Source organism: Bos indicus x Bos taurus, chromosome 2 (genome assembly GCF_003369695.1).
Source record: "Bos indicus x Bos taurus breed Angus x Brahman F1 hybrid chromosome 2, Bos_hybrid_MaternalHap_v2.0, whole genome shotgun sequence".
NCBI classification, from domain to species: Eukaryota; Metazoa; Chordata; class Mammalia; order Artiodactyla; family Bovidae; genus Bos; species Bos indicus x Bos taurus.
In genome coordinates, this window is record NC_040077.1 from 62,229,345 (window position 1) to 62,245,474 (window position 16,130).

General features: G+C 37.4%; 2 protein-coding genes across 11 annotated transcripts in view; one reads left to right on the plus strand and one right to left on the minus strand.

The window, feature by feature from the left end:
- Nucleotides 1–3,973, plus strand: part of MAP3K19 (mitogen-activated protein kinase kinase kinase 19) — a 58,551-nt gene extending 54,578 nt beyond the window's left edge. The window contains exon 14 of the mRNA XM_027561969.1: nucleotides 3,630–3,973. Within this exon, the coding sequence (XP_027417770.1) occupies nucleotides 3,630–3,696 (67 nt within the window). The 3' untranslated portion in view covers nucleotides 3,697–3,973. The remainder of the gene's footprint in view (nucleotides 1–3,629) is intronic.
- Nucleotides 3,974–8,336: 4,363 nt separating this feature from the next.
- CCNT2 (cyclin T2) overlaps nucleotides 8,337–16,130 on the minus strand; it is a 34,101-nt gene continuing 26,307 nt past the window's right edge. For 5 of the 10 annotated variants that reach the window (XR_003514590.1, XM_027561976.1, XM_027561984.1 and 2 more), the window contains 2 exons: nucleotides 15,013–15,083; nucleotides 8,337–14,528 (listed from right to left, as the gene is read on the minus strand). Coding sequence is in view for 6 of the 10 variants with exons in the window: in XM_027561976.1 (XP_027417777.1) it covers nucleotides 13,107–14,528; nucleotides 15,013–15,083 (1,493 nt within the window). In the remaining 4 variants the exon portion in view is untranslated. The remainder of the gene's footprint in view (nucleotides 14,529–15,012; nucleotides 15,084–16,130) is intronic. The other 5 variants (XR_003514588.1, XR_003514591.1, XM_027561996.1 and 2 more) reach the window with 2 other exon arrangements.

The following is a 16,130-nucleotide window of genomic DNA, read 5'->3' on the forward strand; positions in this document are numbered from 1 at the left end:
AGGTTACAAAATCAAGTGGGGAGTGATTTTGCTCTGAAAAGAATCATGAGTAGCCACATTGGGTGATGTGTTCTGTGTTGTACCAGGGTGTGGGGGTAATGCTTCAAGTGGGAAGTGTCTCAATTAAGTGTCTTATCAGGTCCAGACAGTACTTGCTCAAATCAATGGATGTGCAAGAATTGCTATTTATTTGCAAGATCTGTTTATTTACCAAAGAGACATCTTCCCAGGGACTAGCCATGGTGAAATGGCATCATCTGTGCTTAGCTTCCCTCCCCTTTTGGGGAACCAGTGTTCTCATTCCTTCCTAAAACTGGCTCTCAGGAAAGTATGTGAGAAATTCATTCATATCAAGGAAATGACACGAATTGATTAATCAATGATTGACAGATTTAATGTATTATTCCCCCAGAAACACTTGCATTTAAAGTGAGAGGAAACATTTTGAGTCAAAGGAACAACTCTATAATTGAAGTATTTCAAGCATCAAGTGGGTCGTGTTTGGGGAAGCAGAAAAGTCCCAGAAGGTCACCTCTGTCTTCCTCTTCCAGCACCTTTATATCAATCAGCCTGACCTGGTTGATTTCAGGGAATCACAGAGGCTAGGACAGCACCACATACTCCAGGGTTGAGGCGGGGGCGGGGTGCAGTTCTGGGCATCCCCAGATGCAGATGCCCTAGGTATCCAAGGATGGATTTGCAGGCAGAGCTATGGGCACAGAGCTGCCCCTTCCTGTCTGCCAAAACACCTCACAAAAGGGACACACATGTGTTAGGAATATCATATGGACCAGTACTAGTTTGGGAGATTGGTTTTACCTCTTAAAACTACTGTGGTTACTTTCTTCTGAATTGAACAATGATCTATTATTGATCCACAACAACTGCTTGCTACTTTTTTTTTTTCAAGTTCTCATTAATACACACAAACAGCTTTACAGAGAAAGGGTGGAATTTTTTTTTTTTTTTTTTACTTTCCTTTTGAACCGCTGCTTCATAAACTAAGCAATACACAACTCATAATCAATTAACAGGGTTGTTGTGAAGGTTAAGTGAAACGGTGTGTGTAATTGCTTAGCATAGCATGGAGTACATAATTAGGGCTCCACCATTAATAACCCATGGGAGAATGTTAATACACCTTACCTAATGAGTGTCATGCAAGCATATAATTATCTCCTGAAATTCTAAGCCAAAGACCCTAAGGACTCTAGAATCTTGCCTGTTGTCTATGAAAATAACTCCTTGGAGGTATGGATATTCATAAATAAAAGGGAAAGGCACTCAAAGATTCATAAGTAGAGATGATCAGGTTAAAAACTAGGAAAAAGGACTGAATATAACAAATGAATTTGGGGAAGCAATCAGAATAATGACGGGGTACTACTATGGGCAGGTTTCAGAAATTCTGGGGAGTCAGGCCAAGGAGTTTAACTTTGTTGCAATAGGCAGTGGAGATCAGGGAACTGCAAAGAATTTGGGGTAAAGGACGCCATGACAAGAAAAGTCTTTGAGGAGGAACGTCAGGTAGCAGATTCTGTAGAGGGACCTTGAATAGAGGCCATTCTGGAATTCAGATCTTGGACTTTGATGGTAATGGAAGCAGTGGGAGTGTAAAGGAGATTCCAAGACATTTTAGAGGAAGGTGAATCAGGACTTGATGATGGATGATGATAGGATCTCATGGTTTTGAACCTGGATAATGGGAGAAATAATAGAAAGTTGTGAATGAGGAATAGTGGAGGAAGTTGAAGGAAATATTTGAAGCTATGGAATTGTTGCTCAGGAAAGCAGTGAACATTGGAGATGTGTATTTGAAAATCAAAAGGTTGGTAGCTATAACCATGAAAAAATTAGAGGGCTGAGGAAAATGTTTTTGAAAATACTCATGGGAGAAGATAACACAGTATGCATAGAATTAATTCTGGTACTCAACTGGAAGAAAGGGAGGGAGGCGAGTTGCCCCATGGGGGAAGAATAAAGAGGACAGTTTCTCTTAAGACCAAGCAGACATTGTTTCAGAAAGAAGCAGGGTAGTGAATACTTCAAATGCTACAGAAATGGAGGCTGAGCTCACTAAATTTGGTAAGGAGAAGGTTATGCTTAGTTTCACAGGGACTACTTTTTTTTTTTCCTGTTTTTTTTTGGCTGCACTGTGCAGCACGTCGGATCTTAGTTCCCTGACCAGGGATCAAACCAGTACCCCCTGCCCTGGATGCACAGAGTCTTAACCACTGGACTGCCAGGAAAGTCCTCCCTGGTCAGGATTAATTTTAAAAGGACAATTTGTAGAGAGGTAAGTAGGCCAAATAGTAAAGATTTAGGATACTGAATGTTGAAAACAAGTTATTGGACTTGCCGAACTTAGAGAAATTTGGCAGGAATAGAAATAGGATGGCAGCTAGAAATGATGGTCACTTAAGGACATTTTGGAGAGGAAATTTCTGCATATTTTGAAGACTAGAGAAAGAGCCTCTGGAAGGGAAGAGATTTTTTATTTTAGAATCATTCATGATCACTTTCTTTTAAAAGTATTTTATTTTTATTTTCATTTTGGCTTGGGCTGTTCTTTGTGGTCATTTGCTTCCAAAACAATCAAGATAGCAAATTTAATCAAAAGAATGCCCAAGGAATAATTTACTGCAGAAAACTATTGACTAGTTCATTAGTTCATTGACCAGTTCATTGTCAAAAGCGTTTTATTAAATTTATTTTTAATTGAAGGATAATTGCTTTACAGTATTGCATTGTTTTCTACCAAACATCAACATGAATCAGCCATAGGTTTAACTATGTCCCCTCCCACTTGAACATACCTCCCCATTTTGATTTCTTGAGGCAAGGGAAAAAACCCAAGCCACATGTGTACTTCATGTGTCCAACTTCATAAGTCGCTTCAGTTGTGTCTGACTCTTTGCGACCTTATGAACTGTAGTCCACCAGGCTCCTCTGTCCATGGGATTCTCCAGGCAGGAATATTGGAGTGGGTTTTCATTTCCTTCTAAAGTGGATCTTTCCAGCCCAGCGTTCAAACCTGCATCTCTTATGTCTCCTGCATTGCCAGGCAGGTTCTTTACCATTCGTGCCACCTGGTAATTAAGAAAACTGTCTCCCTTTATGCTCATCCAAGAGTACCCCAAATGGGGTTATTTAATCACCAAAGCATATTTAAATCCAGGGCTTTTCAATCCTGGATTTCTCTAAATTTAAAAATAAATTTCATGCTAACTAAAAGTGCATTAAACTGTACATCTAAAAGTGTATTTTACTCTGTGTAAATTATCCCCCAACAAATTGAACAAAAGCGCTATGGAAATGTAGGGACTCGTTTTGAATCAGGTAATAATTTTTGTATTATTACTATGTTACACTTTAAAAGCTGTATATACATTAAAAAAAAAATTATCCCAATGAGTTAGGTGGTGTTATCCCCATGTTACTGATGAGAGAAGAGTTGGAGTCCCTGATTTAAGATCACACAGCTAAAATCTGGAGTCTGGACTCAACCCAAGTCTGTCTGACGGGCACAGGTTGTACTTCCACTGTTACAGTAGGTATTTTGAGTCAAGTAGATGTAGTTGGCAGGCACGTTGCTGGGTGCTTATTCTAATGTGTTTTTGCCTTCTTAGGGACCAGCATGAGCGACCCTCTGCTGTTCAGCTTCTGAAGCACTCCTTCTTGAAGAGAAGTCACTGAGCAGACATCAGGACTTTTCAGCTCCACTACAGATACTTTGTTACTGTTTCATTGTGGAAATGATGGTTTAGGGACCCTTATTTTCCTACTGGAAAGTCAATCTAACCCAATTTAACCAGATCCTGCAATGTCACTAACTGAAAAGTTGTAGTTACGTTAGCCTTCTCTAGCTTCAGGCACAATTGCCCATGTATATGAGCAAATTGGGAAATAGATGGTGAAACAGTGTCAGACTTTATTTTTTGGGGCTCCAAAATCACTGCAGATGGTCACTGCAGCCATGAAATTAAAAGACGCTTACTCCTTGGAAGGAAAGTTATGACCAACCTAGATAGCATATTAAAAAGCAGAGACATTACTTTGCCAACAAAGGTCTGTCTAGTCAAGGCTATGGTTTTTCCAGTGGTCATGTATGGATGTGAGAGTTGGACTGTGAAGAAAGCTGAGCACCAAAGAATTGATGTTTTTGAACTGTGGTGTTGGAGAAGACTCTTGAGAGTCCCTTGGACTGCAAGGAGATCCAACCAGTCCATCCTAAAGATCAGTCCTGGGTGTTCATTGGAAGGACTGATGCTAAAGCTGAAACTCCAATACTTTGGTCACCTCATGTGAAGAGTTGACTCATTGGAAAAGACCCTGATGCTGGGAGGGATTGGGGGCAGATGACAGAGGATGAGATGGCTGGATGGCATCAACGACTCGATGGACAGGATTCTGAGTAGACTCTGGGAGTTGGTGATGGACAGGGAGCCTGGCATGCTGCGATTCATGGGGTCACAAAGAGTCGGACACAACTGAGCGACTGAAGTGATGAGCAAATTGTCTTAAATAGTAAGAAGAGAAAAATTCCAGTGTTTACAGTTTTATCCAGGAACTACAAATTCTCTTGATTTATATGCTATTTCCTTCTATTTTTTTGCCTGTTAATGTCATTAGCTCAAAATAAATTGTATAAAAAAGTAAATGTATTTTCTTGCTTGGTGGGCAAAGGCACTTATTTAATTCTTACAAAGGAGAGTGGAGGAAGGTGAGAAGGTAGAGGAAAAAGTCACTAGATTCAGATTACGTAGGCAGCAGCCTTAACACTGGCGATTACAGGGGCCTCAACATTAACAGGAAGAGCTAAGGGTCTTGGCCTTTCATTGCCAGAGGGTCCCCTAACTCCTCATAAGTTCCCACCTATAAGAAGCTGGGCTCTACAAGGTGGGCTCCATAATCCTCAGGCTGCCTTCCCTGCGCTTTGTACTATGATTTGAGGTCTTCACTTGTTTACAGAGTTAATATAATCATTACTGCACTGAGAACTAGCTAAACATAAGCCAGCTGGTGGGATAAAAGCTCATTGATCTGGTAAGGGGAGAGTGGGTCAGCATACAAACTTTTCTAGGATATTTTGCTCACATCACCTGATGGAAGGACATCCGTGCTAAGGTCACTCTTTCATTTCCAGGACACTGAAAAACCTTGCAAAAGTGCATGGGGATAAGTTGTCAGAATTATTACAAAGTCTTAAGTTGGTGGACTTTTTGATAAGGTTTGCTGTGACTCCACTCATCTATATTTCATTGACACCTACTGTCTTTAGCCAGGTCTACAGATATTTAGTAGCTGGTATCATTTGAAGATGGCATAACTACAAGCTAACTTGAGGGGAATTCTAATTCTCACCAGTTGTGAAGCTTTGTCAAAATCAAGCTGCTTCTTGAGAAGTTTTTGAGATATGTGAAACACGGTCCAGCTGAGGTAAGAGTTTACTTTGGCCAACATGTTTAGAAGGTTCTTTGAGGGTATACCTTCCTTCTCTCTCTCTGGTTTGTAGGGTTCTTCCCTCACATTTGATAAAAAATGAAGGGATACTTTGCTTATTTTACTTGTGTATCAACACCATCTTAAGTAGGGTTTTTTAATCTTAGTATGGGTTTCAGTCTGATTATATCTGACTTTGGAGCAATTAACTATAAAAACCCTGTGAAGAAAGGGCAGGGACTAAGAAATGTTTATACTATGTATAGAGATCACAGTAAAGGACACACAAAGTTGCTGTTAATAAACCTACCCCTCTTCGGATACAGGAAAACACTGAACACTAACAGAACCTTCAAAATTTGTACATTTTTAATAGGCAAGTCTTGATCCTAAGAGCTTTCTGTTTTGTCATTTATTAATGTTGAAATTAAGCTTGTATCACTGCCCAGGTGTTTGCTCCCTTTGTATCTTCCTTTAGGAGGTAGAGGTCCTGAAAGAAGACTGGGATTTCAGAAAGGTGAAGGCTGGGAGGGCAAGCATTCGTTGAGCTCTTAATAGTGAAAGGCACACATCATTTAATTCTGGCTGTCTGGGTTGGTGGTAGTCTGATTTTATTAACAGACAGTAGTGCTCAGAAGCACGTTAACTTTCTCAAGGTCATCCAACTGGTGAGTGACTTGGGGCTGCTACCCAGATCTGACTTTAGTCTTTTCCCTGCTGCCTCCCAGATTTGTAGTTTATAAATGAAATGAGTTACATTATTTCTACTCAAAAAAAACCTCGAGATGCTGATAAATTCACCAGTACAATGATTCTAATGACTTAATTGGTCTCAAAAGCTTCTCATTTTTCATTTAGCGACACTGCATTTCCTTCTATGCCTATATCCCCATCTGACCAGGCACACCACCTGTTTTCAAGCACGTTCAGAAGTTGAATTTCATTACATACTGAACAGGTCTTAAGGTCAACCAAAGGAAATTTAACTTCCCAAGTAAAATCCTAAAAGTAGTTCCAACTCTAGAACATCCTTAACTTTACCTTATTTTAGCCCTTATGCTGTGGACACTTTTCAATGGCTGAATTAAGAGAGTTGCCACTGTGGAAAAGCCAGAGCACTGGAGTATGGGGTTGGGGGACGTGCATGATTCTACCTACTTTATCCACACTCTCCTGCTTGACCATGGTAACAGTCCCGGGCCTTTACTGTACTGAGTATTTCCAATATAAAAAGCCACTTATCTACTCAAAGACCATGAAAAGCCTCCATCACGTACCAGGCCATCTTTATTCCTCATAGCTGCTGTACTTCCAAGTATTCAGTTGAAGGCAGTTATGTAACTAAAGCAACTTACGTTTTAAAAAGCTTTCCAGGTGATTCAAGTTGAAAATACTGGGTGTAGGCAGTCTGTATCTTCATTGATCATTAACAAGAAGAGTTTTGTGTACCACACTGTACTGTGAAAAGCTGAACTACATACACACAGCCCTGAGGAAGAGCTGTAGCACTCATATTGTTATGACTCTTTAAACTTGTGAAAATCCACAGCTGACTTGTCTCTAAAGCAATTGTTTCTGACTTCAAAGACTAAAGAAAACTGATCTTGGGGATATGCCTGGACACTGGTTTAAGGTCTCAATAAGCCTGTTAATTTCACAGCAGTACGATTAAAAACCCTCATTTGGGAGGTAGTGTTGGGGTGGAGGGAACAGGTAGGTCATATACAAGACCTGAAGCAAAAATGAACAGTTTTCTCCATTATACTAATAGCAGCAGGGGGCTGGGCGGGGGAGGAGGGTGGAGTGAAGAAAAAATTGAGTAGGGTGAATTGCTAAATGAGATTACTAACTTTGGTTAAGGGGAATTACTGACTTTATGTTCCTAAATAAAACCATTATATTCTTAAAAAAAAAAAAAAAAAAACACACACACAACAAAAAAACACAACAAACCCTTACTCCTTACTGGCTCCTTATTCCTTGTGACTCAACTGGTAAAGAATCCACCTGCAATGCAGGAGACCTGGGTTCGATTCCTGGGTTGGGAAGATCCCCTGGAGAAGGGAAAGGCTACCCACTCTAGTATTCTGGACTGGAGAATTCCATGGATTGTATAGTCCATGTGGTAGCAAGAGTTGGACACCACTAAGCGACTTTTACTTTCACTCCTTACTGGTGTTATCAACATGAAATAAAGACAAATCTAACGTGATTTCAAGACATTTATTTTATATTTAGGCTTAAAGTGCCTGTTAGAGAAAGTAACTTTTCTATCCTAGTTCTCTTTTATGAAAGCCACTGCAGGCTTCCAATTTCTTTCAAGTATTGTGCAGGAAAACAGGTGTGGGAGGGAAAGGGGTTGGAAAGAACAGCCATGTTAAAGCAGTTTATGTTTAAATTTCACATGACTAATTGTGGAGGTGATGCAAGAAGGTACACAAGAAAATACCAAAGTATGAGTCGGAATGAACAACTCGAATTCTGTAAACAGTAGGCCCGCAGTGTCTAACACACAGTTTACTGTACCTGGCCTGGCCTTTACCAGTTTCCTGAATTATCCGCAACCTGCTTCTAATGGATGCTCTTCAACACCATCCATTCTATTTAGCTTTCACTGATCAACCAAATCTTAAGCCTCACAACGCAATGAATAGGTACTACTGCTGACATTTTGTAGATTAGGAAATCAAGGCACAAAGTCATTTACCCAGACATCAGCAACTAAGTGATGGGGCTGAGACTGGAATATGGACAATCTGATCCTAGTGGTCACACTCCTTGATGATACACGAAGTCACTAAACTGAAGAGTAACTTTTACATTAGAGATCTCATTTCCCACATCTCCAGGTGTTATTTCTGATTTACATTAACAAGACATGTTGGAGCCTTGGATTTATGTTGTCAATAAACAAACTTTATTAATAATTCCTTTTAATAGATATTGAGATGAAATTCAATGTCTAATTGAATTCATGCCATATACACAAACTCTTGTTTTAGATTTTCTATTGGCAAACATCCTGTTCAATAGTCCTTGGGGGTTCTGAGTACATTCACAAAATGAAATCCCAATTATTGCTGCCAACAAATGAGTACATAAGTTTTTCAAACTAGGTGGGTGAAACTGCTTGAAAAACACAACTTAAAAAAAAAAAATGTACTCATTAACAATAGGCAAATCGAGTTAAATCAACCACTAAACAGGTTTTAAGTGAGATTTCTCCCCCAAACTTGGAAATAAAGGAAATCAGCCCTCAGAATTTACTTTTGCGATTAATGGATCACAGAGAACAGGGTAAGTCACTTTTGAGAGACCAGAATTACTCCTAGCCACACAACCTTCCAATGTATCTTGCTTATTTAGCAAGCTACCTTATGAAACTTCAACCAGAACACATACTGGTAAATGAACAGAAGAGGAGTCATAGAAGCAAAAGGTGGCTGTGCCCAAATTAACATTGCAACATAAAAAATGGATGCATAGTATCAGACCTAAAATGCTTGGAATACAGATGTTTCAGAGGCAAACTTCTCTTACCAAGACAAACTTCTGACTATTTGGCTTACATTTGTTGGTTTACAGGAAAAAAAATGTCAGGTTATCAATATAGTTGTGAATCCTCAAATTAATGCACTGGTACTGTAATTTGACACCTGAGAAAGATGAGGGCAGAATACGCTGCTTCTCCAATCCAGAAACTCCTAAGTCAGCCTAACAAACAAACTGGTCCATGAAATTAGCATCTGTCACCAAGTGTTTTCTCACTTGTGGGACTTAACTCATTTTTTTATCTGGATAAATGTGGTTAGGAAATCCTACTACCTTCCAAGAAAGCAGAGACTGCTGAATAAAGAATTCTTTGTAACAAAAGCTCTGATTTTTCTCAGCAAAGATCTTAAAAATCACCTAGCTATTTAAGCACAGTAGTAGGTCACAAAAAATTGCTTTTCTGTTTAGATAAAACTTGGGAATGGTGAAATATCTTGACAGAACTATCTTCCCTTAGAGATATTACCATGTTTTTTAAAACTCTATTTCCATAGTAAATGTAAAACCCTAAAAAAATCTAACCAACCAAGGATACTACTTAAAGAGTATGTAATAGTCATGCATATATAAGCAGTGGTTTATTAGTTAAGATTAATCTTAAGATTAGTTAAGGAATAAAAATAATTTAAGTTCTCAAATATAACCAAAAATATGTGCTTAAAATGCTTTTAAGGCAGGACATTCGGTAACAAAAACTTTTCAAATTTGATTACCTGAAATTGACCTTAACTAGTCATTTCTTCAGTTCAAAGTAGATAGACAGGCCAGGAAATATATCCTACATAATTATAATCTGTTTGCACAAAGTAATGTAAGCACCCCTTATGACATTTTGCATGAAACCATTTATCATGGTAGAAATTTTCTTTGATTCTTAAGAACTCTAACAAGAATGAATCTGCATACAGAGATCAAGACGCACTTGTACTGTTTTCAAAGATAAACCTTGGGGTGACTACATGACTTTTCAGTATTTAAATACCTGCAACAAAAAATGAATCTCAGCGTTAATTTAAAAAAAAAAGGAACTAGGACATTTTGCAAGGTCTTACTACTAAAAGATGCTACCACCAGTTTTCTGGGATGATGTTTGCCTCTGAGAATATTTCTGTGAAAAAACCACTCCTTTGCTTTGGTTCTGAAAACAGTGTATTTTAAAACAGCTAAGGCAAATATTTAGGGGGCACAGCTCAATATCCAAAAATTAGTTCAAAGAGGTAGAAGTAAAGCCTTTCTATGTAATGTGCTTCTGCATAAAGGTAACAAATCAATGATCTCTGATCTAAGGAAAACACAACTGCAAAATGAATCACTCTTTTATAGGATGTTTAAAGATAACGGTTTTTAATAGTTCAAATATTTTTAAAAATCTCATCAAAAATGTATCACCTTAACAGTACTTTGCACATGTGGAATTTCATACCTAAATTTGATACTATTTTGGTTTATTTATGGCTACTTACAAGAAGACTCAGTAATAATGTCCATTCATTGGAGTCTTTTTCTTTGGTTGAGCCTACTGGGACCAGGCTGATGAACTATTTTATGCAAACAAGATGGTCAAATTCATGGCAATATGAATTATAAGGGTTCTCATTTAATGGAAATGAAACTTAAAAGAATTTCCATATTTTATCCCCACTGTGGTTTTAGAAGCTAATATCCTGTTCAGAAGTTAAAGAGTTTGAATAGCTCACAAAACCCTGTAAAAATTACAACTGTCTGCCCTTTAATAAATAAAGTCATTGTAAAGAATTACATTTACAGAGTGAAAAGTGAATACATAGCATTATCAATTTTGGAAGTAACTAATAAGTACTTCCCCATAACAATATACACTAGCTACCTTTTTAACTGTCCATCATTAGCACCAAAAGATTCAACAAAATTACCTTTATTCTCACATCTCAAAACAATTCTGCAAATTCTTAGTGAAGTTTAAGTATAGTCACAGACCTTAAATATTCACATTGTTTTCTATGTCATACTGAAAATAAGTTCACTACTTTTCTGGATATTCTTTACAAAATCTTATTGAAATTCCTGGTATTATCATCCCCATTATACAGTAGCACAACCACCCAGTATCATTTCACATGATAGCTCCATAGAGGTTTCACATCTAAATTACCAAGAACAAAAAAAACCCTTCCCTCCCTCATCTTGCACTCCTCTTAATTCTATACTAGTCCTTGGATTATGTACCACTGTAAAAGTATAACTGTATCAAAATTACCATGTTTATGGATACAATAATATGCCATACAGAGCAACAAAGTTACATGTAATGACAAAGATTACTAAAGTTATGCAAGACAAGAACAAAGTTAGGACATGCTAGCTAAGCAAAGTCCCTAGAAAGAGACTCCTAGTATCCTAAATTCAAATAACATTGACAAAATAACGAATAATTATCTTAAAAAAAATTATAAAGCTACCGGCAAATCAGGTAATTGCTAAATAAAAGTAGAGCACAAGATTAAACTCTAATATTTACAACTGCAACATACTTGAGTAAAATTACAATTGTGCACATATCAGTGGCTTTGTAACAAAAATAATTCATATACATAGAGGAAAAAATTAAGACAGTTTTCAGTTCAACAGAAGTTGAATTCAACCCATCTCAAAGATACTCAACAGCTCAAAGATTTACCACAGAATTAAAGATTAGCTGATAAACCAGAGCCACGTTACTGGCATTTAAGACAAATTTTAAACAAGTTAAAGTCTATCATTTGCTCAGAAGTCAGAAGACTGTGCAAACTTGACCTCAACAGGAATATACTGAGATGTGCAAACACATGGAAAACCTCCACTAGCTGTTTTATCTGGAGGCTTACCTTTTTTCTTCCCCTCAGAGAGCTTCCTGTTAACAACCATAAGATATAAATACAGGTACAATGCACAGTCAGTGACCTTTTTTGTTTATTTATTGTTAGAATATAAAACAACTGAGAGAGCAACAGGTTTAATTTCATTTTTATAAGGAAGACTGCATTTACCTGAAAAAGAAATATGGCATCACACACAAACACACTTCAAGGGAGGGGTATGTTTAAGAACATGGTGTCATTCTGAATGCTAAAGGAAAAGCGATTCTGTTTACGGTTAAAATATGTAGTGTTAAAGTTCTTTATTTAAGAAAAAAACTTACTAATTCTGCACTAATGTAAGTTTTTGTGAATTTAGTTTTCAAATCACAGTAATCTACTTAACCATTATTAACACCTCTGTGTGTTTATAGTACTGCAACAAGCCAACAAACACTTAAATGCACTTCACATCAAGAGTATGTAAACTTTATTTTTTCCTCTTCAAGCCTTCAGAAATTCAGGGGCTCTTTCAGCAGCCAGTCTGGTCAGAACCTCTGAAGGCAGAATCAGTGCCTCACGGAGTAAACAACCATCTGTGGCACTGCATACCCATCCGGTAGTGAAGTGTCCCCCTTCAGTGGCTTCCAGTAAGGCCTAGAGTTTAAGGTTAACATGAAAAAGTGCCACCTTTGTTTTAGATTAGTGATGGACTCTGACAAGATAAAATAAAGTTATTCTGTATATTGTTATACTTACAAGCAGCTCCAATCCTGAGTATTTATGGTAATATCTAAACATACAAAAATGTATGTACATTTTTCTCCACTTTCTTGTAAACAGTTGTCAGTATACTGTTTTATCCCTTTATCAGTGAAACATGCAAATCATACATACAAGTATAAATACACAAAAGAAAACAATTTACACTCATTCAAAAGCCAAGCAACAACAAAAAAATAGCTACAGTATTCAAATTATAAATAAACGAATGCTTGAGGCATCTTATATTCCTAGAAGCAGCCAGCCATTCACCCTAATGTTCTTAGCTGCAATTGTAGAAATACTGAGTTTTGCACCTTCCATGCTTTTACAGTATTTATAACACTATCATATGTGGAGATAAAGACTTGTTTACTATAATCTCTTCTTTTCAGAATGAAGAATAAAGCAGCACTTACAAATATTGAAGCAGTGGTACTAACAGCAGGTGTTACCACTGCTAGATCAGGAGGAAGTTTTCCATTCTAACAATTTTTAAATTAAAAAAGGAAAGGAAAAATTGACCTAAAGAAATGATTACATGTTCATTCCTTGGGCACTTAACAGCGAGTCCAGCATGTCGAATGTGTCTTTGTAGTCCATATGCTGGCTGTTTGTACTGTACTCGTGATTGACATCAGGACCGTTGGTCTCCACTGGCTTCTTGTCCAGTTTCACGAGGGTGCTGAGATGTCCGTAGCCCACCTGGTATGTGACAGGGGGAGGAGGGGGTAAGGGATGGTTAAAAACAGAGTTGTGAGAGGATATATACTGCTTAACAGAGGAGGAAGAACTAGATGAACTACCTGAACTTTTGGAACTTTTGCTCATTTTGGAGTGATGGTTGTGAGATGCATCATTGATATGCAGCTTCTTCCTTGAAGAGCTGGAACTAGAGGAAATGCCATCACTGCTCAGGCCAACAGGACTCCTCAGAACAGTGGGTGCTATTCCGTCAGCACTGTGTTTACTGCCACCACTGCTGCTGCCACTGTATGAGTGGGAATGCTTGTGACTGCTGGGGTGGTGGCGGTTGGAAGGATGCTCCTTGTGCTTCTCCTTATGGTCCCTGCTAATATGTGGGCTTGAATGCTTGCTCTTCCCACTGCCTTCATCAGAAGAGCTGTGTCTTTCTGAGGAAGAAACTTTTATTTTCATTTTCAGTTCTTCTTTACTGACACTTTTATCAGTGGGTGGTATTGGAATCCGTAATTTCAGTGATCCACTCTTTTCCTTCTTCTCTGCCATATATTTTTCAGGTTTTTCAGCATTTGTAATGGGAATTTTCATTTTAATGGGAGAAGTCACAGAACTGCTGCTGGCTGCCTGAGACTGTACATGTTTGTGCTGCTGTTCTACCTGGGCAGCTATATAATGATCCCTTGCATCCAGATCAAGGCTTTCTAGCTTACGTTTTTCTCTATATTTATCTAAAGACATTTTCTGAGGAATTACTCCAGGAGTAGCAGAAATTGGCCCATGGTGTTTACTGCTCCCTGCTTTATGAGTATAATCTTGCTTAACAGAAGAATGATCAGAAATTTTGTCAGGTCTGTGATGTAATCCTGAATGCAATGATACAGAAGGTCCCTGCTTGAAGTTGATGTTGTACTGGCTACCAGATATTTCCTGTTTCTGTGAATATATCTGTTCTGTCCTTGCCGACTCTTGATGCTGAGGCCATTCTTGGTGTGATGACAAACCATACGAGGTACTCGGCATTCCTGTTGCTAGCATTGACAAATTATCAGATGCATGGCTGTCTTGAACAGAAATATTTCCTGAATTTAGAGGTACTGGTGCAGGGAAAGCTGATGTAGATGGTTTCTGAAAACTTGGTTTGGTAGGCACACCAGTAACACTATCTACTAACATGGAATTCTGGACCAAAGATGAACCCAGAAGAGGCGTTTCTGATACTTGTCCATCTACTTTTGGTTTCCCAGCTGCCTGGTTAGCCTATTTAAATAAAACACAGAAGAAACAATGACAGCAAAGGAATTTAATAGAAATGTCTTTGCTTATAAAAATTCTATATTAAACATATGAAAATAAAATCACCTGGGGTTGGACTTTGTTGCGAGTAAACAAACATCTTATTTAAAGACATAAAATAAGACTATATATAGTGAAAGCATTGGCTTTAAATTAGATACTGAATAAATTCCAGCCCAGCATCTGAGAGAGGAATTTAACTTGTCTAGCTTTAATTCCCCTTTCTGTAAAGTGAGGATACTATTTCCACAGTAATCACTATGAGAATAAGAAATCCATAAAGTTATTTATAGCAAAGTCTACTGGACACAGTAGTTGGATAAATTATGAGCGCATGTAGCTTATGATACACTGTAATTACTTCAAATATTAGAAATAAGAATATTTAACCATAAAAATTCAAATTATTAGAAACTGATGTTCTGATAAACCCTGTCAATTCTCTTACCCTCCAGTATCGAATCTTCTTCAACCTACTAGGCGTTTTCTCCAATATTTGTAGAAACTCATGTGTTAGCTCTAAAAATAAAATTTAAATTTAAAACTTAGAAGGTGCCTTTAGATTTAGAATTCTCTCAAGTGGGCAATATTAAAAAGAAAGCACAAGAGTTCATCTACTTCATGATCACCTTCCTAATTCAACCATCAGCACATACAGAAGTACACATAGCTCTGAATTGGTATTTTCAAAGATGAATCTTAAAAAAAATTTTTTTGATTAAAAAAAAAAAAGAAAAAACCAAAACAAACAAACAAAAAATCCAAAAAACAATCAAACAAAAACCCCTCCTCCCACATGTCCCTGATTTTAAAAGCTTACTTAGAATCTCTGAAAAATTTAGTCACATTTAAAAAATTGCTCCCAAACAGAAAACTGCTATCAGGCAAACATCAGGAATAATTGTGGTGGGCAAAGTCCATCATTAGATTCTTTACAATCAGTGCCCAAAAGTTTAAGGAAAAAAGAGAATATTTGTATAATCAAGATATTAATTACAAAAAGAAAATTAGTAACTTTACGACCCTAACCAAGTGATCATGACTATCGTTACCAGCAATAAAACATATCAACATGATACACCTTGATGAAATGCATTGAGTAGGACAACTCATTTCTGTGGTATTCTTGCCAAAAATGCAAAACCTCAATTTAACAATGGGAAAACATGAGACAAACTCTAACTGAGGAACATTTTATAAAATAACTGACCATTATTCTTCAAAGTGTTAAGGACATGAAAGAAAAGATAGAAAAATTATCACAGATTGGAAGAGAGATTAAAGGGGGGCATGGCAACTAAATGGAACATGTGATCTTAGATGTTGTTATTATGTAAGATGCTAATATTAGAGAAACTGGGTACAGGGTATAACAGCACAGAATGTGTACCATTTCACAGTTTCTTTAAATTTAAAACCATTTCAAAGTTAAAATGAAAAAATTTCTTTACCTATATTTGTAACTTCCTAGCAGACAACATATTATTAACATTTCAGTAAATCACCCTGGTCACATTTCTACAATTTTTCTTCTTAAATTTAGGATTACAATGAAATAAGAGATGA